This window comes from Schistocerca serialis, chromosome 2 (genome assembly GCF_023864345.2).
Source record: "Schistocerca serialis cubense isolate TAMUIC-IGC-003099 chromosome 2, iqSchSeri2.2, whole genome shotgun sequence".
NCBI lineage: Eukaryota > Metazoa > Arthropoda > Insecta > Orthoptera > Acrididae > Schistocerca > Schistocerca serialis.
In genome coordinates, this window is record NC_064639.1 from 214031324 (window position 1) to 214057719 (window position 26396).

At 45.6% G+C, this 26396-nt stretch overlaps 1 protein-coding gene across 2 annotated transcripts in view; it reads right to left on the minus strand.

The window, feature by feature from the left end:
- The window catches only part of LOC126456952 (E1A-binding protein p400-like), a 189522-nt gene that overhangs the window by 46916 nt on the left and 116210 nt on the right, over nucleotides 1-26396 (minus strand). For both annotated transcript variants that reach the window (XM_050092889.1, XM_050092888.1), the window contains exons 4-6: nucleotides 24126-24403; nucleotides 18227-18656; nucleotides 12121-12582 (exon numbers count right to left, since the gene is read on the minus strand). In XM_050092889.1, coding sequence (XP_049948846.1) covers nucleotides 12124-12582; nucleotides 18227-18656; nucleotides 24126-24403 — 1167 coding nt within the window. In that variant the 3' untranslated portion in view covers nucleotides 12121-12123. The remainder of the gene's footprint in view (nucleotides 1-12120; nucleotides 12583-18226; nucleotides 18657-24125; nucleotides 24404-26396) is intronic.

The window sequence follows — 26396 nt, forward strand, 5'->3', positions numbered from 1 at the left end:
AAATTATGTTCATTCCTAAAAACCAATTCCATTGTCATTTCAATCTTATCCTCTCTTTTTAATCCTTCCGCTTCTTTAATACTACACTACTGGCCATTACAATTGCTACACCAAGAAGAAATGCAGATGATAAACGGGTATTCATTGGAGAAAGATATTAGACCAGAACTCACATGTGATTACATTTTCACGCAATTTGGGTGCATAGATCCTGAGAAATCAGTACCCAGAACAACCACCTCAGGCCGTAATAACGGCCTTGCTACACCTGGGCATTGAGTCAAACAGAGCTTGGATGGCGTGTACAGGTACAGCTGCCCATGCAGCTTCAACACGATACCACAGTTCATCAAGAGTAGTGACTGGCGTATTGTGACGAGCCAGTTGCGCGGCCACCATTGACCAGACGTTTTCTATTGGTAAGAGACCTGGAGAATGTGCTGGCCAGGGCAGCAGTCGAACGTTTTCTGTATCCAGAAAGGCCCGTACAGGACCTACAACATGCGGTCATGCATTATCCTGCTGAAATGTAGGGTTTCGCAGGGATCGAATGAAGGGTAGAGCCACGGGTCGTAACACATCTGAAATGTAACGTGCACTGTTCAAAGTGCCGTCAATGCGAACAAGAGGTGACAGACACGTGTAACCAATGGCACTTCCTACCATCACGCCGGGTGATACGCTAGTATGGCGATAACGAATACACGTTTCCAATGTGCGTTCACCGCGATGTCGCCAAACACGGATGCGACCATCATGATGCTGTAAACAGAACCTGGATTCATCGGAAAAAATGACGTTTTGCCATTCGTGCACCCAGGTTCGTCGTTGAGTACACCATCGCAGGCGCTCCTGTCTGTGAACAGCGTCAAGGGTAACCGCAGCCATGGTCTCCGAGCTGATAGTCCATGCTGCTGCAAACGTCGTCGAACTGTTCGTGCAGATGGCTGTTGTCTTGCAAACGTCCCCATATGATGACTCAGGGATCGAGACGTGGCTGCACGATCCGTTACAGCCATGCGGATAAGATGCCTGTCATCTCGACTGCTAGTGATACGAGGCCGTTGGGATCCAGCACGGCGTTCCGTATTACCCTCCTGAACCCACCGATTCCATATTCTGGTAACAGACATTGGATTTCGACCAACGCAAGCAGCAATGTCGGGATACGATAAACCACAATCGCGATAGGCTACAATCCGATCTTTATCAAAGTCGGAAACGTGATGGTAAGCATTTCTCCTCCTTACACGAGGCATCAAAACAACGTTTCACCAGGCAACGTCGGTCAACTGCTGTCTGTGTATGAGAAATCGGTTGGAAACATTCTTCATGTCAGCACGTTGTAGGTGTCGCCACTAGCGCCAACCTTGTGTGAATGCTCTGAAAAGCTAATCATTTGCATATCACAGCATGTTCTGCCTGTCGGTTAAATTTCGCGTCTGTAGCAATTCATTTTCGTGGTGTAGCAATTTGAATGGCCAGTCGTGTAAAAATGTATTCGGATGTGCTAAAGTAATCGATATTATTCTTAATGCCCTTTACTACTATTTTCATTATTATAATAAGTGTCAACTATTGTTTGTATAACAATTATTACTGTCAACTATTGTTATTATTATTGTGTCTAGTATTATTATTTCATTATTGTTAGTGCTATTATTATTATTATTGTTATTATTGCTCCTGTGAATGTTTTTGTAACGTCAATGGTAGGTGTTATTCCTGTTCATATGTCAGAGAGGGCCTTAAGGCCATAATGTGCTTAGGCTAAATAACCAATAAATAAACATAAGGGGGAATCCTCTGATATACAGACGAAACCAGTACCTCCGACAAGAGCACTCTCGACGGACTGGCCACGTACCTCAAACAATTATGGTCAAGACCCAGTTCATCAGGTAATTATTGGCGACAAAGCGGTGTCTTCTGGAAATTCAACAAATGCCTTCTCTTATGTGATGACACGAAGATTCTGTCTAGGCGGCGGAAATCTTTCACGTCGCTGTTAACCCGCTGCCCAATTAGAAACGTCATCAAATTCTTAACTGTTACGGTAGCCCATCGCTAAAGGCTCCTAAATGATATCTTACACCTTGGATCACACCCTGTGCGAAGGCTGTGGAGCACTGTGAACGTTTTTTGTTTTTCTGTGTTGTTCATACTGCCGGAGCACCAAAAGTCAGTCATTCGTTAGCAGCGCAATCGTGTGATATAAGAGACAATAGGTCAACGACAGCAGTGTTGCGAAGTAGGAATGCGTCCTCCGCAACAGTCTGCTGTAGACATTCTGTTTCGAAATCGGTCCGGAATCTGGGTTTCGCCAGAGGACATGCTCTCTGGTTATGCAAAGCAGTTCCGCTTTGGTAGGTGGGAAGTCCGGTTCCATGTTTATTTTGCTCTAGGCGTTCTCGAGAGAAAGTGTTTCCTTCACTTTCTGGACCACAATGCCGTATATGATTTGCCACTTGGTGATATATTACGAAGAAAACGTGCCACGCATATTCGTCCTACTAGGAAAACATTTCTTTCTCTTCTTTGTGTGTTAGATCTTTTGTTTCATTGTGTGTGTGTGTGTGTGTGTGTGTGTGTGTGTGTGTGTGAGAGAGAGAGAGAGAGAGAGAGAGAGAGAGAGAGAGAGAGAGAGAGAGCTCGTCATCAGTCTTACGACTGGTTAGGTTTAAGTAGTTCTAAGTTCTAGGGGACTGATGACCTCAGACGTTAAGTCCCATAGTGCTCAGAGCCATCTGAACCATTTTTGATGTGGCCCGCCAAGACTGCCTCTCATGTGCTAACTTCTTCATCCCAGAGTAGCACTTGAACCCAACATTCTCAAATATTTGTTGAATTTATTCCAGTGTCTGTCTTTCATTACATTTTTTACCCTTTACGGCTTCCTCTAATACCATGGCAGATATACTCAGATGTCTTAACACATATCCTAGTGTCCCGCCACTACTGCTTTTCAATGTTTTACGTATGTTTCTCTCATCGCCAGTTCTGCGGAAAACTTCCTCATTTATGAACCTATCAGTCTACCTGATTTTCAACAGCCTTCTATAGCACCTCATCTTAAACTCTAGGATTCTCTTCTCATAAAAGATTTCGTTAAAAATGTTGAAACTCGTGTTTAACTGGTACGAAAAGGAGCTCACCAGTCATTGTGGTCCAGTACTGAAATGGCAAGAGGTGTGCTGGACAGTGAAGTAACTATCTTTTCTTAGTTTCACTATTCTAAGGATTCTAATGTACTTGCATTATACAGGGTGTAAGGGGTATCAGTACAGATATTTTTATATGTAGTGCCTTAATATGTACACACAGCAGTGTAATGACTGTTTTTTCTCTGTGTTGAACAGTCTTACCACAAACATGTCACAAACTTTACGACCTTACGTTTTCGTTTTATGTTATGGTCATAACTACACCACTAGGTGGACTATGCCTGTCGGTATAGACTTAACGTTTGGTGTCCACGCGTCATACTTCACACCTGACCTGCTACCCAGGGGAAAATAAGCATTAATGACTTGCTCTTGTCACACATACTTGGAGGTGATAACCCACATAAAACATACGACTTGTAAAGCCTACAATTATCTGATGCAATGTTGTTCAGTATTTCGTCCTCAATCACCAATACAAAATTGTGCACTTTTACCCGTTACACCCTGTACACTTAGAATTTAGTGATGTCCAGACAACGCCCACAGTCATTGTTTTAAACAATTTTGCCAGCTTTTGTGGGACAAATCTGATATTTGTACTTGACTGTGATGACTGGTTGTTTAATGTGGTCAGTTCATTTCAGTGGAGTATGCCACTGTTATTCCTTTTAGTGATTGCCCGAACAGTCTACCTGATACATTGTTTACCACAATGACACAATGACCGTGTACCTCCCTCCTAAGAGTTGCGCTAAAATGTATTTCGCTTCTAAACACCTAATTATCGGCCTGGCCTGTACATATTGCTTGAATTACAGCATTGTCTTCCTCATCTTCTTCTTCTTTTTGTTATTCTTCTTCTTCTTCTGCTTTTCACATAATCGGCTTATCGACCTGATCTGGTCTTTTCACTGGCTGTCCTATGTCCCTCTTTCCTCTCATTTTGTAATGAATACTCGTTTCTTCCTCTCGTTCCAGATATTCCTTCCATTTTTGTTTATACACTTCTATTTTGTCATTTATTGCAAAAATATTGAGTTCTTGTCTAATGTATTCATTAGGTATCCTGTCCAACCTAGTGCGACCTTTGATTAGCCCTAAAAATTTCATTTCAGCAACCTGAGTATGGCTAGGTCTCACTGCCAAACAGGACAACATGTGCAGCCATCACCTTATAGAATTTAATTTTTACGTATCTTCGTAAATTTTAATGTTGTGTTCACAATGCTACGTATACAATTATATTTCTAGAATTTAATATCTACATATCTCCATTGAAAGTAATATATCTCCTTAGGTAACTGAAGTGCTTGTTATATAACACGAAAAATAATCCAAGGTTTTCTTTTGTTATTGATCCCTGATCCGTTTTTCACTTACGCATATTTTTTGCTGTCAAAATCATCCAAAGTCCTCAGTGCCTAAATGCTGAAGAGAAAGCCACAAAAAGACCTCTGATCCAGCGTTATCGTTCTTTGGATGGTGCAGATCTATTTTGTTACGTTTTGGAAGACCAAGAAACTTAACTAATGTAGTAATTTAATGCTTAGTTTGTTCATAATACGGGAAGTAGTATCAGAAGTCTTGAAATTGGTTTTAATTCATGCAGGCGTTTTTTTCATTTATATCGCAGTTGAAACTTGAGGATACCCAGTACTCAGTCTTTATTAAGGAAATAAGTTTTCTTGCAGACGCGGCGGAAAGTTTTGAGAGAGAGTGTGTTTGAAGACAAGTAGTCGCATTGGCGTTTCACTGCTCGAGAAGTGCATCACATATGTAGCATGTCAACACGAGTGCTGCATACATAAAGTGTGAAATATTCTGGCTCTGACAACTGCTCCCTTCTTACACTTTCTCCAACTCTCCAGAGAATACATTATATCCGTTGCAAAGACTTCGATGTTTGCTGGGAACACTTTTTGTGTCCGTGTGTAGTTTACAGATGAGAATGTAGCCTTCTTTTGTCACGCACGCTACTAGGCAAACAACAATGATAAAGGTTCTGTCTCTCGTTCGCGAGGGCTGCCAGTAAGTGCAGGGATGAACGAAAATAACGAGATGTGTCTATGTTCCAAAAGACACGACTATTCTTAGAGGGGCAGGCGAATTTGATGAGTAGTCCTCCAGCGACAAAGTACTTTTTTTATCAAAGTATCTTGATAGTACGTTACAGCGCCAAGTCCGAGAATGAACAAATGGAAAACGAGGAAGTAGCATATATTTATACATCTGAATTTGCATTTACAACTAGGCCCAACATATAATTCATAGGCAAGTACTTGTTGGAGAGTTTACAATATACTGTTTTCTGTATTTATGTTTCAGGTTCCATTCAGGAATCGCCCTTTGCTGACAAAAATGGCACTGCCTTATCTTTTTCTTACAGTTTTCCAACCCATATACGTCCAAGGCAGTAGTAGGAAGTCACGAAAGGAAGGTTAATGGTTAATGTCACCTCGACGCTGATGTGCTGGATTTTGGGGAGGTTGAAGATTCGTTGTACAGTGTGTCTTGGATATTCGTTCTTTTATGTTCTTAGTTACGAAAGTTAGGAATATTTCGATTAATACATTACTGACCATTAAAATTGCTACACCAAGAAGAAATGCAGATGATAAACGGGTATTCATTGGACAAAGATATTATACTGGAACTGACATGTGATTACATTTTCACGCAATCTGGGTGCATAGATCCTGAGAAATCAGTACCCAGAACAACCACCTCTGGCCGTAATAACGGCGTTGATACGCCCGGGCATTGAGTCAAACAAAGCTTGGATAGCGTGTACAGGTACAGCTGTCCATGCAGCTTCAACACGATACCACAGTTCATCATGAGTAGTGACTGGCGTATTGTGACGAGCCACTTGCTCGGCCACCATTGACCAGACGTTTTTAATTGGTGAGAGATCTAGAGAATGTGCTGGCCAGGGCAGAAGTCGAACATTTTCTGTATCCAGAAAGGATCGTACAGGACCTGCAACATGCAGCCGTGCATTATCCTGCTGAAATGTAGGGCTTCGCAGGGATCGAATGAAGGGTAGAGCCACGGGACGTAACACATCTGAAATGTAACGTCCAGTCTTCAATGCGCCGACAATGCGAACAAGAAGTGACCGAGGCGTGTAACCAATGGCACCCCATACCATCACGTCGGGTGATACGCCAGTATGGCGATGACGAATACACGCTTCCATTGTGCGTTCACCACGATGTCGCCAAACACGGATGCGACTATCATGATGCTGTACACAGAACCTGGATTCATCCGAAAAAACGACGTTGTGCCATTCGTGCACCCAGATCCGTCGTTGAGTACACCATCGCAGGCGCTCCTGTCTGTGATGCAGCGTCAAGGGTAACCGTAGCCATGGTCCCCGAGCTGTTAGTCCATGCTGCGGCAAACGTCGTCGAACTGTTCGTGCAGATGGTTGTTGTCTTGCAAACGTCCCCATCTGTTGACTCAGGGATCGAGTCGTGGCTGCACGATCCGTTACAGCCAAGCGGATAAGATGCCTGTCATCGCGACTGCTAGTGATACGAGGCCGTTGGGATCCGTAATACCCTCCTGAACCCACCGATTCCATATTCTGCGAACAGTCATTGGATCTCGACCAACGCTAGTAGCAATGTCGCGATACGATAAACCGCAATCGCGTTAGGCTACAATCCGACCCTTATCAAAGTCAGAAACGTGATGGTACGAATTTCTCCTCCTTACCCGAGACATCACAACAACGTTTCACTAGGTAACGCCGGTCAACTGCTATTTGTGTATGAGAAATCGGTTGGAAACTTTCCTCATGTCAGCACGTTGTAGCTGTCGCCACCGGCGCCAACCTTGTGTGAATGCTCTGAAAAGCTAATCATTTGCATATCACAGCATCTTCTCCCTGTCAGTTAAATTTCGCGTCTGTAGCACGTCATCTTCGGGGTGTAGCTATTTTAATGGCCAGTAGTGTATTTAACTGATGAAATGTGTACTTTCAACATATGCATCTAATTTAGAGTTACGCCTGTGAATAAAGGTGTACAACAAAAATTCGTAATAGACGCTTATAAACTGGGCCAATTGTTTATTCTTTGAAATTTCAACTTTTTGTTGAATTTTTGGCATAACCTGTTTATTTAGGGTCCCAGTAACGTATATGGTGCTAGTAAAAATACTTTTTCCACGGAACTTTTAGTCAGGCCCCTTAGAAACGATGATCCACCCAAGTGTGCTTGTACAGACAGATCTAAATTTTATTCTGAACACTAGCGCTTGAGATCAAACCTCTGTTAAAGTTGTACAGTCTAAACACTCTTCACCACTCATTTCAGTGCTACCACATCAATTAAGTGAGCTGAGAGTATGCGTGAGAAGCGACCACAGGAAAGCAACTGAATGCTCAGCAAGTGTAGTCCACCCACAAATGAGATATCTTACAAATCCCTCCGGCAGCCAATATTGTTCGGCAGTCTGGGATCTACACCAGGTAGGACTGATAGACCAAATAGAGAGGATCAAATAAACGCAGCGCGTTTCGTTACGAGTTCATTTAGTAAGCGTGAATGCATCATAGAGTTGCTCAATCAAATCCAGTGGCAGACACCACAAGGGAGTCGTTGTGCATCATACGGTAGTTAACTGTTAAATTCACGAGAGAATACGTTCGTAGAAGAGTCAGCCAATACTCAGCTTCCTTCTGTATAGATGTAGCGAAAAGACCACGATGGTAAGATTAGCAATATTCGAGTTCACACAGAGACTTACCAACAATTGTTCCTCCCACAGAAAATGAACATGAACAGGAAGAAGGGAATTTGCATACTAAGTACCGTTCGTCGTATGTCATAACGTGCATTGGCAAATATAGATGTAGAAAGAGTGACGGAGATGCTCAAAAAACTCCAGTGGCAGACGATACAACATAGGCTTGTGCGTTTAGGAGAGGTTTTCTACTACACTTATGAGAGTATTCGTTCCAAGAACAGTGGAAACAATATATTACTCGCTACCACGCGAAATGACCACGACGAGAAAATGAGACAAATTAAATCTCATACGGAAGGTTACCGACCGACTTTCCTCCCAACCACTGTTCGCGAATGGAACAAGGAAGGGGCAAATGATAATGGTACCAGAAGTACCCTCCGCCACACACCATTATGTGGCCTACACACTATAATTGTAGATACAGATGTGAAGAAACAGAGAATACGAACTTACGTCTTCCTTTCATTATTTCTGAGTCAGATGTTTACACACTATTGAAAATAATCATAAGAGCTGTGATGTGGTGGGAGAATATAACGGTCGTTTTGTACGCAGAGTTGAGCAGCGACGTAATGTCCAATTATCCATCAGCGAGAGTGGACAGTGTTCTTGATTCGGAAGAAAACTCCATTTGAGCACTGTGCAGCAATGCTGCTCCACTCAGCATAGGCATTGATATGGATTGCTGGGGCTTGTAGGTGCACTCATTGCGTCACATCCATTGTTGGTCTAAAACTCCACCGTGACCACTTTCTACGCTCTCGGTGTGGTAGGACTACACTTGCAGAGCGTATCTGTATCTGAGTCCGAGGGTTTTACTCGATATATCTGTTTCTTGTGACCTGTCCAGGACTCTTATTTACACAGGTTTATAATCTCGAAAGTTGTACTTAATTTAGAAGGGAAAGTCAAATAAATACATAACGGGCATAAAAAGCATAGCTCGGATATTGGTAAAGCCGATAGGCTTGTGTATAGGAACGCTGTCTATTAGGAGTCGGGAAGGAACAGCGCCAACGCTCACAGCTGTGTCGTATGTCTGTTAGACGTGCTCGACTTGAGGTCAGCGAATTTTGTGTGCGTCTCCCTTCACTATCGAGGCCGGAAAAGAGGAACAGCGAGGTGTAGAGTGGTTTTTGACTACGGAAGATGTAAAGGAAGAGAAATTCATTCCTGAATGTCTACCGTGCATGGCGAACACAGTATGTCATGTGCACGTATGTTTGCGTAGACTACATTATTTCGACAAGATCGGGTGTCACTGAAAGGCAGCTATCGACCAGGGCAGGCTCATCGTTCATTACCCCTTCTGCCATTGTTGCGGCGGATGCTGCCATCAGAAATGATCGACACCAGGTGGCAGAAGACATTCGGTTCATTTTAGGGATCAGTCACGGTACCGCTCACGCCGTCACTCCATAGCGTCTGCAGATATGGAAAAATCTTTGGGTAGTGGGTTCCTAACAGCCTGACGACGGAGCCAAGGTTGAACAGATTGTCGACATAACTACAGCACCTGCGTCGGCATCACGATGAGGAATGTTGTTTCATGTCATGATGACCGTTTCCGTTCACAGCAAGGGACCGCTGCTCATTGGCTTTCTGGAGCACGAAGCCACAGTTAATGCACAGCGGTATGTGGACACTTTTCAGAAACTGAAGCGCACCATAAAGTCCAAACACTCAGGAATGTCGACGGGCGACGTCATTCCTTTCGACTACACTGCAGATTCGCTGGGAAGGCCTTACGCGTCTTCTCCCAATGTGGTTTCCATACTTCTAGAACCCTGAAGAAAGATATTCTGGGGCGTCGTTTGCGTTTGGACGAAAAGGTGTACCCCTGGGTACAATCACGGTTCTATAACTAGCTGCAAACACTTTTCCATGAAGGCATTGACAGTCTTGTCTCGCAGGGGGAAAAATGTATTAACAGTTATGCCGATTACTTTCGATATAATGAACAGTTCAAGCATTTTTTCCACCTGCTTCGTTTTCAAATGTCTGCCCCTTATACAGGGTTATTACAAATGATTGAAGCGATTTCACAGCTTTACAATAGCTTTATTATTTGAGATATTTTCACAATGCTTTGCACACACATACAAAAACTCAAAAAGTTTTTTTAGGCATTCACAAATGTTCGATATGTGCCCCTTTAGTGATTCGGCAGACATCAAGCTGATAATCAAGTTCCTCTCACACTCGGCGCAGCATGTCCCCATCAATGAGTTCGAAAGCATCGTTGATGCGAGCTCGTAGTTCTGGCACATTGTGTCTGTTCACTTCACCATTAAGAAAAAATGTTGCTTCATCACTGAAAACAAGTTTCGCACTGAACGCATCCTCTTCCATGAGCTGTTGCAACCGCGCCGAAAATTCAAAGCGTCTGACTTTGTCATCGGGTGTCAGGGCTTGTAGCAATTGTAAACGTCAAGGCTTCTGCTTTAGTCTTTTCCGTAAGATTTTCCAAACCGTCGGCTGTGATACGTTTAGCTCCCTGCTTGCGTTATTCGTCGACTTCCGCGGGCTACGCGTGAAACTTGCCCGCACGCGTTCAACCGTTTCTTCGCTCACTGCAGGCCGACCCGTTGATTTCCCCTTACAGAGGCATCCAGAAGCTTTAAACTGCGCATACCATCGCCGAATGGAGTTAGCAGTTGGTGGATCTTTGTTGAACTTCGTCCTGAAGTGTCGTTGCACTGTTATGACTGACTGATGTGAGTGCATTTCAAGCACGACATACGCTTTCTGGGCTCCTGTCGCCATTTTGTCTCACTGCGCTCTCGAGCGCTCTGGCGGCAGAAACCTGAAGTGCGGCTTCAGCCGAACAAAACTTTATGAGTTTTTCTACGTATCTGTAGTGTGTCGTGACCATATGTCAATGAATGGAGCTACAGTGAATTTATGAAATCGCTTCAATCATTTGTAATAGCCCTGTATACACCGAGGTGACGAAAGTCATCGACAGCAATATGAAAGCGTGGAAGTGGCGGTAGTATACTGTAAAGCATAAAAGGACAGTGCATTGGCGGAGCTGTTATTTGTATTCAGATGATTCGTGTCAAAACGTTTCCAACGTGATAAAGGCCAAACCACGGAAATTAGCGGACTTTGAACGCGGAATGCTAGCTGGAGCTAGATGCAAAGGAGGACATTTCATTTCCGAAATCGTTAAGGAATTTAATAATCAGAGATCCACAGTGTAAGAGTGTGCCGAGAATACCAAATTTCAGACATTACCTCTCACCACGGACAACGCAGTGACTGACAGACTTCACTTAACGACCGAGAGCAGTGGTGTTTCCGTAGAGTTGTCAGTGCTGACGGACAAGCAACAACGCATGAAATAACCATAGATATCAATGTGGAAGGGAAGACGGAAGTATCTGTTGGGACAGTGCGGCGAAATTTGGCGTTAATGGGCTATGGCAGTAGACGACCGACGTGAGTGTCTTTGCTAATAGCACATTTTTATGGGTGACAATGCACCATGTTGTCGGCATACAGTTCTTCGCTGTTGGTTTGAAGAGCATTCCGGACAGTTCGAGCGAATGTTTTGGCACCCAGATCGCCCGACACGTGGAAAGTTCGTGCACAAAATCCTGAATCGGCAACATTTTCCGAGTTATGGATCGCTATAGAGGCAGCTTGGCTCAATATTTTTGCAGGAGACTGCCGACGACTTGTTGAGTCCATGCCACGTCGAGTTGCTGGACTACACTCGGCAAAAGGTGGTCCGACACCATATTAGGAGGTATCCCTTGACTTTTGTTCAAATGGTTCAAATGGCTCTGAGCACTATGCGACTTAGCTTCTTAGGTCATCAGTCGCCTAGAACTTAGAACTAATTAAACCTAACTAACCTAAAGACATCACACACATCCATGCCCGAGGCAGGATTCGAACCTGCGACCGTAGCGGTCGCTCGGCTCCAGACTGTAGCGCCTAGAACCGCACGGCCACTCCGGCCGGCTGACTTTTGTCCCCTGGATGTATTAGTAGCTTGGTCATAATCGTACTGGTTAAGATAGAGAATAGGGTTAATTACGCCTGTGACAATGAGAGGAAGAAGAGGCCTGCATTAGGAACAGGTCAGAAAGGTGTGCGGCAAGTGCCCATTGTAGCCAAGAGCATACGGCCCGAGGTGAGACAATTACAGTGTTACAAGTGGTAGAAGAGGAGAGAGGGTTACCTTTTAGAAGGCGATGTTGTGCCCCCGGAGGAAGGCCTCTATCTGACCGTGCGATAGGGACTCCCTGCCCGTAGGCGCAGCGGCTGCCGGGCCAGCAGGTGCGGCCACGTAATAGTAGGTCTGTGGCGCCTGCTGCACCTGCGCTTGGCGGTACTGCTGCTGTCTCGCGGCAGCTGGCGCGGGCGCCGGCGGCGGCGTCGTCACCTCGTAGCGGGAGCGCTGTCGCTGCTGCGCGTACAGCTGCTGCGACTGGAGCAGCTGCTGGAAGTAGTGCTGCTGCTGCGACTGCTGCGGCGCCACGTACGGCTGGATGCTGGCGCGCAGGTTCAGCTCGCCGCCCTGCGTCTGCGGCAGCGTCTGGTACAGCACCGTGTTGTACTGGCCCGTCGACGGGTCGTACACCAGCTCCGACGAGTAGATCGGGTCCGAGCTCGCCGCTGGCGCCGCCGCCGCAGGTGGAACCTGCAGGAACACCATCTCGTTGTGATTATTGTTGTTGTTGCTATAGTTTCTCTGCAGGGGTGCTTGATCATCAGTCACCAAAGACAAAGAAATAAAATGCAGAAAATGCAGAAAATTCTTTTGGTCTTCTCGTACAGGGTGGGCAAAGTAGAAGGTATGATCAAAAAGTTTCCGTCGGAAGCCGTCACTATAGCGTATATGCAACTCATTGCGACTCCGATGCGGGTATATAAGCACCGACATATAGGCAGGGGTTTGGCTCAAATGGCTCTGAGCACTATGGGACTCAACTGCTGAGGTCATTAGTCCCCTAGAACTTAGAACTAGTTAAACCTAACTAACCTAAGGACATCACAAACATCCATGCCCGAGGGAGGATTCGAACCTGCGACTGTAGCGGTCATGCGGTTCCAGACTGCAGCGCCTTTAACCGCACGGCCACTTCGGCCGGGCAGGGGTTTAGTGTGGCCTTTGCAAGTAAGCGTTTTGGTCAAGATTTGTGAAACGGACCCAGAAAAGTCTAGTGCATCTCAAGGTAGGCAACCCAACTTACATAATCTGTCATGGATTTGTATGACGTAAGCTGGGTTGCCTATCCTAAGGTGCCTGAAATATTTTCTGGTCCAGACGTTGACCCATGCACGATTACAACGACAAATCGTTCCTCTAAGACCCCCCAGTTAAGCAAAACCCTCATTGCCAAACGCCCACCTTTACTGAGAAATTTAAAAATGCATCTGTGTACAGACCCAATCCGGGACGAAATCGTAGGCGATTGAAGGGCAGCAACGTCTTCGACAAACTCCAATGCCAGATGGCCTACTATCAGGCGCAAGAGTAGCAGTGAAGCCTCGAAAGAGCAGCAGCGTATCCAGAATGAGATTTTCACTCTGCAGCGGAGTGTGTGCTGATATGAAACTTCATGGCAGATTAAAACTGTGTGCCGGACCGAGATTCGAACTCGGGACCTTTGCCTTTCGCGGGCAAGTGCTCTACCACCTGAGCTACCCAAGCACGACTCACAACACGTCCTTACAGCTTCAATTCTGGCAGTACCCCGTATCCTGCCTTCCAAACTTTACAGAAGCTTTTCTGCCCTACCTTTGGAAGGTAGGAGACGAGATACTGCCAGAATTGAAGCTGTAAGACGTGTTGTGAGTCGTGCTTGGGTAGCTCAGGTGGTAGAGCAATTGCCCGTGAAAGGCAAAGATCCCGAGTTCGAGTCTTGGTCCAGCACACAGTTTTAATCTGCTAGGAAGTTTCAGCAGCAGCTTAGCTTGCCGGCAGACGCTTGGTATTCTCGTCACATGTTCCGCCTGTACAGGTTCACTTTCAAAGTGCTCAACAAAGGTGGGTGGGTGACACCGAGGGTTTTGCCGAACTAGGGTGTTTTAGAATGATCCTTTGCCGTTTTATTCACGCATTCGCCAATATCGCGCCCCCATCCCTCCCCACCCACGCACACACACCGTGGAAGGATGCGAAATAGGAGGGTTGGTAGAACATAAGCACTCTTTTCTGGTTTGAATCACTTTCAGATGGTTTCTAACGGTCTCTATTGATTCCAGCCTGTAAAAATTGAGGTCGCGCTGTGGTCCAAAGGGGTCAAATAGCGTTTAATAGGGATGCAGCCCGACAGTATACTTTGAGAAGGGTTGAAACGCCGGAGGATGTCAGTAGTGCCAAAGATTGTGAAGAACGTCTTCCTGTTGCTCATCGCACTGTGAACTGTTTTCGACAGCGAAATGTGTGGGAATCAACGGCCTGGAGAAAGGATGGTTTCATTGACGCCCTTTAAGCCACTCCCTGCGCCCTTTCCGTGAAGATTCTGAGAGGCGGCGTGTCTGGAATGTTTTCCTGAGGCACTCATAAGAAACCCGCATCGTTTCAACGCTGGGCGCCGCGATTCTGACCTCCATCAAAAAATGGTTCAAATGGCTCTGAGCACTATGGGACTTAACATCTGTGGTCATCAGTCCCCTAGAACTTAGAACTACTTAAACCTAACTAACCTAAGCACATCACACACATCCATGCCCGAGGCAGGATTCGAACCTGCGACCGTAGCAGTCGCGCGGTTCCGGACTGAGCGCCTAGAACTACGAGACCACCGCGGCCGGCCTGACCTCCATCGTGGAGGCAGCAATAGAAGTGGTGAAATGTGAGGATGAGGGAGAGTACGTCCTTCAGAAAGTGCGACGCGTTCTCGGTGGCATTGGGAAGAACTTTGGCGATACTTGGCTGCAATGTGACGTCATTAACCCATCTTACATGTCAAATAAACTTCTGAGCTGTTGCCTTTTTTTCGCATGTGTCGGTAACTTGCTTTTTGAACGTCGTCGTGACCTAGGCTGACGTCGCAGGGCGCTACGCTATTGTACCATTGCAGAGGAAGGTAGTATCTTTGAGCGAAATTTCAACCTTAAGGGTCGCCGTGGGTGGTAATTCCGGAGTTTCGAAGAAGTCAGCCTTGAATTCCGCTGGGCAGTGTACTTGAAAGGTGTCCTTTATCATTGCGCTTGTAGGTTATCATGAAAGTGGCACCATTAATATGGTTGCATGTCACAGTTTTTATGTTACATATATTTCCACGCGTAATTGCACTCAACTTTCATGTTATGACAAAGACATAAATTGTGCAGTCGTATACAAATAATAAAAGACAACTACAGGTCGTACCTAGTTATTTAAACATTTCATAGCATCTGTGGACAGAGTTTCAGGGACGGTAGTGAACTTAGTGTTGTAACGAGCAGACTGAAATACTCTGAGGTGACAAAAGCCACGGGATAGCGATATGCACATACACAGACGGCGGTAGTACCGTGTACAGAAAGTGTAAAACGGCAATGCATTGACGGAGCTGAAATTTGCACTCAGGGGATTAAAGTGAAAAGGTTTCCGACGTGCTTATGGCCGCACGAGGGGAATTAACAGATGTTGAACGTGGGCTGGTGGTTGGAGCTGAACGCATGGGACATTTCATTTCGGAAATCTTAGGGAATTCGTTATTCCGAGACCCACAATATCAACAGTGAGCCGAGAATACCAAATTTCAGGCATTACCGCTCACCACGGACAACGGAGTGGCCGACGGCCTTCGCTTAACAACCGAGAGCAGCGGCGTTTGCTTAGAGTTGTCCGTGTCAACAGACAGACAACACCTCGTGAAATAACTGCAGAAATCAATGTGGGACATACGACGAACGTAGCAGTCAGGACAAGGTGGCCTTAATTGGCTGTGGCAGTAGACAACCGACATGAGCGCCTTTACTAACAGCACGACATCTCTTCTCCTGGGCTCATGACCATATCGGTTGGACCCTAGACGACTGGAAGACCGTGGCCCCGTTAGACGACTGCCGACTTCAGCTTGTAAGAGCTGATGATGGGGTTCGAGCGTGGAGCACACCTCACGAAGCCATGCACCCAAGTTGTCAACAAGGCACTGTTCCAACTGAGCCGATGGTTGACTCGAAATGGTTCAGCTACTAGGGGGCGATTTGCAGCCAAACATGGACTCCCTGTTCCCAAACAACTGTGGAATTTTTATTGATGACAATACCGGACACTCAGAACGCGTGACACGAACTCTGTCGAAAATTTATGGGACAAAACTGAGGGGTCAGTTCATGCAGAAAATACTGCACTTCAACACCTTCACAATTATGGGCAGCTATAAAGGCAGCATGGCTCAATATCAACGCAGGGGGCTTTCAGCGACTTGTTGATTCCATGCCACGTGGAGCTGCTGTACTATATCGGGCAAAAGGAGATCCGTCACGTTAATTAGCAGGTTCGCATGACTTCTGTCACCTCATGGTATATTTATATGGTGTCCTTTCTGTTTGTGATTATCAGTTGATATATAATAAAACCTGGATCACTAGCACAATTAATATGGGTGCACATCACAGTTTTTGAATTACATATCTTTCAACCTACCATTGGACTCAACTTTCACGTTATGACCAAGACCGAAATTGTGCAATCGTACATAAATTAAAAAAAAGTGTTAGCTGCAGGACATATCTACACTACTGGCCATTAAAATTGCTACATCGCGAAGGTCACGTGCTTGAGACGCGAAATTTAATTAGCTGCAGGACATATCTACACTACTGGCCATTAAAATGGCTACATCGCGAAGGTCACGTGCTTGAGACGCGAAATTTAACAGACAGGGAGAGGATGCTGTGGTATGTGAATGACTAGCTTTTCAGAGCATTTACACAAGGTTGGCGCCGGTGGCGACACCTACAACGTGCTGACATGAAGAAAGTTTCCAACCAATTTCTCATACATAAACAGCAGTTGACCGGCGCTGCCTGGTGAAACGTTGTTGTGATGCCTCGTGTAAGGAGGAAAAATGCGTACCATCATGTTTCCGACTTTGATAAAGGTCGGATTGTAGCCCATCGCGATTGCGGTTTATCGTATCGCGACAGTGCTGCTCGCGGTGGTCGAGATCCAATGACTGTTAGCAGAGTATGGAATCGGTGGGTTCAGGAGGGTAATACGGAACGCCGTGCTGGATCCCAACGGCCTCGTATCACTAGCAGTTGAGATGACAGGCATCTTATCCACATGGCTGTAACGGATCGTGCTGTCGCGTCTCGATCCCTGAGTCAACACATGGGGACGTTTGCTAGACAACAACGATCTGCACGAACAGTTCGACGACGTTTGCAGCAGCATGGACTATCAGCTCGGAGACCGTGGCTGCGGTTACCCTTGACGCTGCATCACAGACAGGAGCACCTGCGATGGTGTAAACGACGAACCTGGGTGCAGGAATGACAAAACGTCATTTTTTCGGATGAATCCAGGTTCTGTTTACAGCATCATGATGGTCGCATCCGTGTTTGGCGACATTGCGGTGAACGCACATTGGGAGCGTGTATTCGTCATCTCCATACTGGCGTATCACCTGGCGTGATGGTATGTGGTGCCATTGGTTAAACGTCTCGGTCACCTCTTGTTCGCACTGACGGCACTTTGAACAGTGGACGTTAAATTTCAGATATGTTACGACCTGTGGCTCTACCCTTCATTCGATCCCTGATCCCTGCGAAACCCTACATTTCAGTAGGATAATGCACGACCGCATGTTGCAGGTCCTGTACGGGCCTTTCTGGATACAGAAAATGTTCGACTGCTGCCCTGGCCAGCACATTCTCCAGATCTCTCACCAACTGAAAGCGTCTGGTCAATGGTGGCCGAGCAACTGGCTCGTCACAATACGCCAATCGCTACTCTTGATGAACTGTGGTATCGTGTTGAAGTTGCATGGGCAGCTGTACCTGTACACGCCACGCAAGCTGTGTTTGACTCTATGCCCAGGCGTATAAAGGCCGTTATTACGGCCAGATGTGGTTGTTCTGGGTACTGATTTCTCAGGATCTATGCACCCAAATTACATGTCAGTTCTAGTATAATATACTTGTCCAATGAATACTCGTTTATCATCTGCATTTCTTCTGGGTGTAGCTATTTTAATAGCCAGTAGTGTAATTATGTAAACATTTCAACGCAGCTGTGGACCCATTTTCAATATTGTACCAGCAGAGTGAAATAAATTCAGTGTGTGTCCCAGGTTACGGGTGCCGCATTTTTCTTCTTCTGAGAAGGCAATCCCTCTCACCTTGCGTGCCTGTTGGACCACCTGTTGTGGCCTGGCTGTGGCTAGCTGCGCGTGCTGGATAGGTTGCACCCGCTGCGCCAGCGCGGCGGGGCTGACGGTGCGCGGCGTGGTCACGACGTTGTTCTCCAGCTGGAACTTGCGCAGCTCGTCGTCGAAGTCGACGTCGGCGGTAGCGGCGGTGGCCACCGTGCTGGACGGCTGGTACAGCGACGTCGTCCTGCCGTACAGCTGCGCCTGGGAGTGAGCTGCAGTCGAGTAGGGCGACGCTGTGCTGGACTGGAAGACGGGCGGGGGGCGGGTGTACAGCTGCGTGGTGGTCGTCTGCGGGCGCGGTGTGGCCGTGGCCAGCAGCTGTGGTCGGTACGTGGTGGCCGGCAGCTGGCTGCGCACCGTCGACGGCGCCACAGCTGGGCGAGGGCGCGGCGTGATGCTGAGGGGAGAGAGGGCAGTTTACAACACCAGGCCATACACTCTCCACCTGGCTCTCAAACAGGTGGTTGATACAACTTTGTTACTCAGCACATGAAAAAACAACGTGTTGTATCGAAACGAAAATTCACTAGAGAAAACTAAAGTTATGAGACAGAACTGCTAGCCAATTCTTATCTCACGTACAGGGCTATTCATGAGTACCTACATCTACATCTACATTTATACTCCGCAAGCCGCCCAACGGTGTTTGGTGGAGGGCACTTTACGTGCCACTGTCATTACATCCCTTTCCTGTGCCAGTCGCGTATGGTTCGCGGGAAGAACGACTGCCGGAAAGCCTCCGTGCGCGCTCGAATCTCTCTAATTCTACATTCGTGATCTCCTCTGGAGGTATAAGTAGGGGGAAGCAATGTATTCGATACCTCATCCAGAAACGCACCCTCTCGAAACCTGGACAGCAAGCTACACCGCGATGCAGAGCGCCTCTCTTGCAGAGTCTGCCACTTGAGTTTGCTAAACATCTCCGTAACGCAATCACGCTTACCAAATAACCCTGACACGAAACGCGACGCTCTGCTTTGGATCTTCTCTATCTCCTCCGTCAACCCGCCCTGGTACGGATCCCACACTGATGAGCAATACTCAAGTACAGGTCGAACGAGTGTTTTGTAAGCCACCTCCTTTGTTGATGGACTACATTTTCTAAGGATTCTCCCAATGAATCTCAACCTGGCACTCGCCTTACCAACAATTAATTTTTTATGATCATTCCACTTCAAATCGTTCCGCACGCATACTCCCAGATATTTTGCAGAAGTAACTGCTACCAGTGTTTGTTCCGCTATCATATAATCGTACAATAAAGGGTCCTTCTTTCTACGTATTCGCAATACGTTACATTTGTCTATGTTAAGGGTCAGTTGCCACTCCCTGCACCAAGTGCCTATCCGCTGCAGATCTTCCTGCATTTCGCTACAATTTTCTAATGCTGCAACTTCTCTGTATACTACATCCGCGAAAAGCCGCATGGAACTTACGACACTAGGTCATTTATATATATTGTGAAAAGCAATGGTCGCATAACACTCCCCTGTGGCACGCCAGAGGTTACTTTAACGTCTGTAGACGTCTCTCCATTGAGAACAACATGCTGTGTTCTGTTTGCTAAAAACTCTTCAATCCAGCCACACAGCTGGTCTGATATTCCGTAAGCTCTTACTTTGTTTATCAGGCGACAGTGCAGAACTGTATCGAACGCCTTCCGGAAGTCAAGGAAAATGGCATCTACCTGAAAGCCTGTATCTAATATTTTCTGGAGTTTCAAAAGAAAATGCGCGTACACTATTACACATTCATAAGATACACATATATTAGTGGACAGAGCATCTGTCCAAGGTTTTAATGTACATTACACGTGCTCAGTGTGGTATCACGTGTCGATACCACCGTACGGACATCACAGTTAGCAACGGAATTGAAAGTTTCCTGTCTGATGCCGACAGTGGTCGTGCAGCATCTGGCGGACCCAGTTGGTGAGCGGCCACTCAGCCACGCCTCCACTGGCTCTGGACCACGAGCGTCCTCTGCCACTGCAATACAGGACGGCCCGCGGCAGCCACTCAGCACACTCTTTTGGAGCCTCATCGCTATGATACTATCGTTCGTGCTTAGTACACCAAGTCTCATGCTTGTTGCTATTGTGTGAGCTGCACTCTAATTTTTGCTGTATTATTTGTAATAAGTCTTTGTACACTTGGAGAAATACAAGTTAAGTAAATGTTCTGTGTGTTATGTTAACTTGTTCGCTAACCATTTCTGCTCTTGTCCAGCTTTCCTATGGCGACAGTTGCCACACCACTCTGTAACCCACTTCTCTTTACCATTCTATATGAAGTTGTATACAACACTCAATACGGGCAAACGTCAATATGTGTGTGCAGTTCATTTAATCTGCTGTCATGAAATGTCTGGGAAAGTATGACAGCGGTCCACTTTTTAGATCTATTCACTGAGTTGCTTGTTGCTAACTGCGAAATAATTCAATCTGACGATGCATAACGAATGGTTTTTCTTCATGTTCTGGCATCTCTTCCCCTACTGAAACAATTGCAGGGCGCTTATTATGAATCGACGCTTGGAGAGATGCTCTAGCCGCGATGTGTTTCGTTTTTCTTATTGTCTTATAGTTTTAACACAGTAGTCTTTTGAAACCAGAACGTACTTATGAATAACCCTGCATAAAGGCACATGCAGTACGATAACAGCTGGAGCTAATATCTTCCTCCTGTCAGAGGAGTGAGTGACAGATTGGAGAAGGTTAAAAAGGAAGGGAAGGTCGCTCGGATGCTCGTCCTCAAAACTGAGCCCCCTCATTCTGAGAATCTCAGTATCTGACCTTCCTCATTAATTTTACCCAAATTATCCGGCTCTACTCCACAAGGTAAAAGTAAAGTTCCACGTTCTGGCCTTAGACGGGTCATGTCAATCTCTGTCAGTGGCGTCATCGTATGTGGTTGAACGAACATGTGGTCAGCACACCGCTCTCACCATAGTTGCCATGTGTCTTGACCTTAAAACCGCTCCTAATCGGTCGAGTAACTCGTCAGCTGGTCTCGGGAGGCAGAGTGCACCCCGTGCCAGACCTTCCACAAGGAAAAGTACGTGGCAGTACTGGGTCAGCCATGCTGACCCTTCAGGTGTGGAGGTGGACTCTGCTTCTTAACGAAGGAAATATTAGTTCTGAAGGGTAGGAGAGCGTACGTGTTTTTATATGTGTCTACTGGCAGTACCAAGCACTGTTTTGAGCACTCAGGCTGAAGCTGGGTGCCAGATCAGATTAAAATCCAGATATCTGTCTTTGATAGTGTTTTTATAAGTGAACCACATGTACTTACCTTCCAAATCTGTTCACAGTTTAACAAAATGACTTTCTCTTTCTACTTTCCTTTCAAATGACCATAAGAACGTTAAGGGAGCGTCTCATAAAGACAGCTATCTGGGTTTAAGGAAGACGATTATACACAATTTCTACCAACATAGAGACGAATGTGAGGAAGAATTATGAGAGCTACAGATCTTAATGAACACAGTTTACTGAACACAGAAAGTGCGTGGCTATAAAATAACGGGACTATTGCTCTAAAACATTTAATTTCAAAAGTATACATATTTAGCGAGTGTCTTCCTCAATATACTTCCATGCTCTATCCCTAAAACGCTCCATGCGAATTTACCATTAATGAAGACAGTACTGGACGTCTTCCTCTGTGAGCTCCTCGATGACGCATGCTGCTTTTCTTTCACTGCTTCAGCGGACCTAAATCTTGTTCCTTTTATTATAGATTTGAAATTGGGCAATACATTAAAGCCACTTGGTGCTAGCTCAGGCGAATAACGTCTGTAGTCTACCACGGAGCTAGAAACCTCTTAACAGACAGTGCGGTATGATCCGATGCATTGTCTTGATGCAGGACTCTTAACGTGTTCTTCCGTAATTAGTCGTTTGTTTCTTATTTGCTCACGGAGTTGAGTAAGGACCTCAAAGTAGTAATGGTGATCAATAGCCCACTGAAGATACCCAATTCCATGTGTATCGAAAACAACAATCATCATTGCTTTGAATCTGTATTTGCTCATTTAGCAATCGACCGAATACCCAGATCGAATAGCATTACATACTTGTTTGATATTTTAATCCGTTTGTGACGTTGAAGTACGTCCTAGGCGTGAGTCATCTACAACGTCTTCTCGGCCATCTTGGAAACATTTTAACCACTCAAAAACTCGTATACGTGATAAACAACCTCAGCCATACCGTTCTCTTAGATTGGTTGGGTGATTTGAGTGAGGGGACCAAACAGTGACGTCATCGGTCCCATCGGATTGGGGAAGGATGGGGGAAGGAAGTCGGCCGTGCCCTTTCAAAGGAACCAATCCGGCATTTGCCTGAAGCGACTTAGTAAAATGTAGTTCTTTTAGTAAAAGGTGGGTTTCAGTACGAGTTATCTCAAGTTTCGTGTGAAACTTCACGACTATTCGCTTCTCTGTTATTACACTTATGACTTTTCCGGCAAAACAAAATAACAGCTCTTACTCAAACGAAGGCCACGGCCAAACTCATTTGTCTGCATACATCAGAAAGGTCGCATTCTACTTGGCTGCATACTTACTCGGTGACACTATTTTATAGACACACCTCATATGCATTCAGAACAAGAAAAAAAAGAAAGACAAGTAATGAGGAGCATCAGAAAACGGATTACCGACAAATTTAACATAAAAATGGGTGACCACATAGTGGATGATGAGAAAGAATTCTGCTACCTTGGTAACAAAATAACACATGATGGTTGAAGTAAGATGGATATAAGAAGCAGACTACCAACGGCTAAGAGAGTATTCCTCGAAGAGATATAGGTTTTAATTAGGGGAAGAAATTTCGTAGAATGCAAGTCTGGAACACAGCATCGTGTATAAGTGAGTCATGGACTGTGGTAAGCCGAAAAATATGAAAGTAGAAGCGTTTGAGACGTGGTGTTACAGAAGGATGCTTAAAATTAAGTGCACTGTTAAAAAATGAGCAGGTCCTCCACAGAATCGGTAAGCAAAAGAATAGATGGAAAGCACTCACGACAAGGAGGGGCATAATCATACACCACATGTTAAGATATCAGGGAGTAGCTACCATGGTACTGGAGCGAACCATAGTGGGAAAACAACCGCAGAAGAAGACAGGATAATACAACGTTTGTCAAAGTCTGAAAGATAATATGCACGTGGAAGTCACCTGGATATACCGTGTTCTGATCTCCACTTGAAGAGTTCCTGTAACTTTAAAGACACCCAATGGACAAAAAGAACTCGCGCCATTCTTCACCTTTAGGAAAGGCTATTTTATGTACTGAAATTACTGAAAGTAAGCTGGCAGAAGGATGAAATAGTAATCAAAATATCCCATAGGCATGCAAGTGCTGGAATGTCTTTTTGTTAGCATTCGGTCATGGTGTCCATGCTGCAGCAATATGGAGATAATAATAATAATAATGTCGTGTGACGAGGGTCTCCCATCGGATAGACCGCTCGCCTGGTGCAAGTCTTTCGATTTGACGGCACTTCGGCGACTTGCGCGTCGATGGGGATAAAATGATGATGATTAGGACAACACAACACCCAGTCAATGAGCGGAGAAAATTTCCGACCCAGCCGGGAATCGAACCCGGGTCCTTAGGATTGACAGTCCGTCGGGCTGACCCCCTTTTTGTTTTTGTTTTTTTGTAATCTCATTTTGTTCGTTACAGTTCGTTGCAATTGGTCGTGGCGGACGTCCCCTGACGCCAGTTGAAGTTCGTTAATTCACTCAGTTTTTATTTATTACAGAGGGCATCTACCCCTCTGACCGAACACGCTGAGGTACCGTGCCGGCGACCACTCAGCTACCGGGGGCGGACAATATGGAGATGAAGCTTACCTGACGGCCTGCTGCGGCTGTGGGCGGTAGGCTAGGGGAGAGGACGTGGTGTACTGCTGGCTGTCGTACTGGTGGTACAGCGAGCTGGTGCTGGGGATGGAGTAGGCGGAGGCGGGCCTGGCCGTGTACAGCTGCTGCGGCTCGTCGTCCACCTCGTCCTCCACAGACTGGCCCAGCTGATCCTGGCGGTAGTCGTTCTGGAACACCGTGGTCGTCGTCTGCGGGCGCGGCGGCGTCGCCACCGTCGGCCGCAGGGGGCGCAGAGGTCTGATGGGAACCTGCAGACAGCCAAGTGAGTGTACATGTGATGTACATAGTAGCTCGCGATGGCTATATTATTACTATTGTTTGCTTTTAGGTCCTACTGGACAACGCGATGTACAACAATATCCATTCCATAGGAAAGGCAAAATTACGATTCTAGCATTTGTAGACATAGAGAAAGCTTTCGACAATGTTGACTGGAATACTCTCTTTCAAATTCTAAAGGTGGCAGGGGTAAAATACAGGGAGCGAAGGCTATTTACAGTTTGTACAGAAACCAGATGGCAGTTATAAGAGTCGAGGGGCATGAAAGGGAAGCAGCGGTTGGGAAGGGAGCGAGACAGGGTTGTAGCCTGTCCCCGATGTTATTCAATCTGTATATTGAGCAAGCAGTAAAGGAAACAAAAGAAAAATTCGGAGTAGGTATTAAAATCCATGGACAAGAAATAAAAACGTTGAGGTTTGCCGATGACATTGTAATTCTGTCAGAGACAGCAAAGGACTTGGAAGAGCAGTTGAACGGAATGGACAGTGTCTTGATAGGAGGATATAAGATGAACATCAACAAAAGCAAAACGAGGGTAGTGAAATGTAGTCGAATGAAATCGGGTGACGCTGAGGGAATTAGATTAGGAAATGAGACACTTAAAGTAGTAAAGGAGTTTTGCTATTTGGGGAGCAAAAGAACTGATGATGGTCGAAGTAGAGATGATATAAAATGTAGACTGGCAATGGCAAGAAAAGCGTTTCTGAAGAAGAGAAATTTGTTAACATCGAGTATAGATTTAAGTGTCAGGAAGTTGTTTCTGAAAGTATTTGTATGGAGTGTAGCCATGTATGGAAGTGAAACATGGACGATAAATAGTTTAGACAAGAAGAGAATATAAGCTTTTGAAATGTGATGCTACAGAAGAATGCTGAAGATTAGATGGGTAGATCACATAACTAATGAGGAGGTATTGAACAGAATTGGGGAGCAGGGGAGTTTGTGGCACAACTTGACAAGAAGAAGGGATCGGTTGGTAGGACATGTTCTGAGGCATCAAGGGATCACAAATTTAGCATTGGAGGGCAGTGTGGAGGGTAAAAATCGTAGAGGGAGACCAAGAGACGAATACACTAAGCAGATTCAGAAGGATGTAGGTTGCAGTAAATACTGGGAGATGAAGAAGCTTGCACAGGATAGAGTAACATGGAGAGCTGCATCAAACCAGTCTCAGGACTGAAGACAACAACAACAACAGGTTTGTTTCAGCTTTTCCTAGTCCCTATATTACTCAGGATACACACTTTTTCTATCGTCATACCAAGCAGGCGCAGTTCAAATGTTCAAATGTGTGTGAAATCTTATGGGACTTAACTGCTAAGGTCATCAGTCCCTAAGCTGACACACTACTTGACCTAAATTATCCCAAGGACAAACACACACACACCCATGCCCGAGGGAGGACTCGAACCTCCGCCGGGACCAGCCGCACAGTCCGTGACTTCACCTCGGCTAATCCCACGCGGCGCAGGTGCAGTATTTATGGGCTTTTTTGCCAGACCAACTGTCCACTCATCCGATTTCTGCCCAAAACGTTTCTGTTTGTTACCCCTTCTTCTTTCAGGCCTGTTTTCACTACAACCATCCAATTTACTGTCTTAGTTCTCGCCTTACTGCACCTTTCATAGAAACTGCAACCGGCTGGTTTACCAGGTCAGTTCCATTATTTTAATATGGATGCAGTGTTTTAGCCTCCATATTTCCATATCTGTACAAACCGTAGTATATTTTTAATTAATAAATTTTTTCTTTGTACATACCTTGTCCAGCGTAATTTAGAATCACCTTTTCCTGATTATTTTTCTTTCTCTCTTTTGGATTGCTTCAATATTTCCCTTACTGATTGCAATGATTGTTTCGCTCTTATAGAGATACGCCGTTTTCACGACTTTGTTGTAGTATCTCAGTATTGTGTATTTGAGAAGCATTTCCTTTTGTAAATCTGACAATTATTTCCGTTT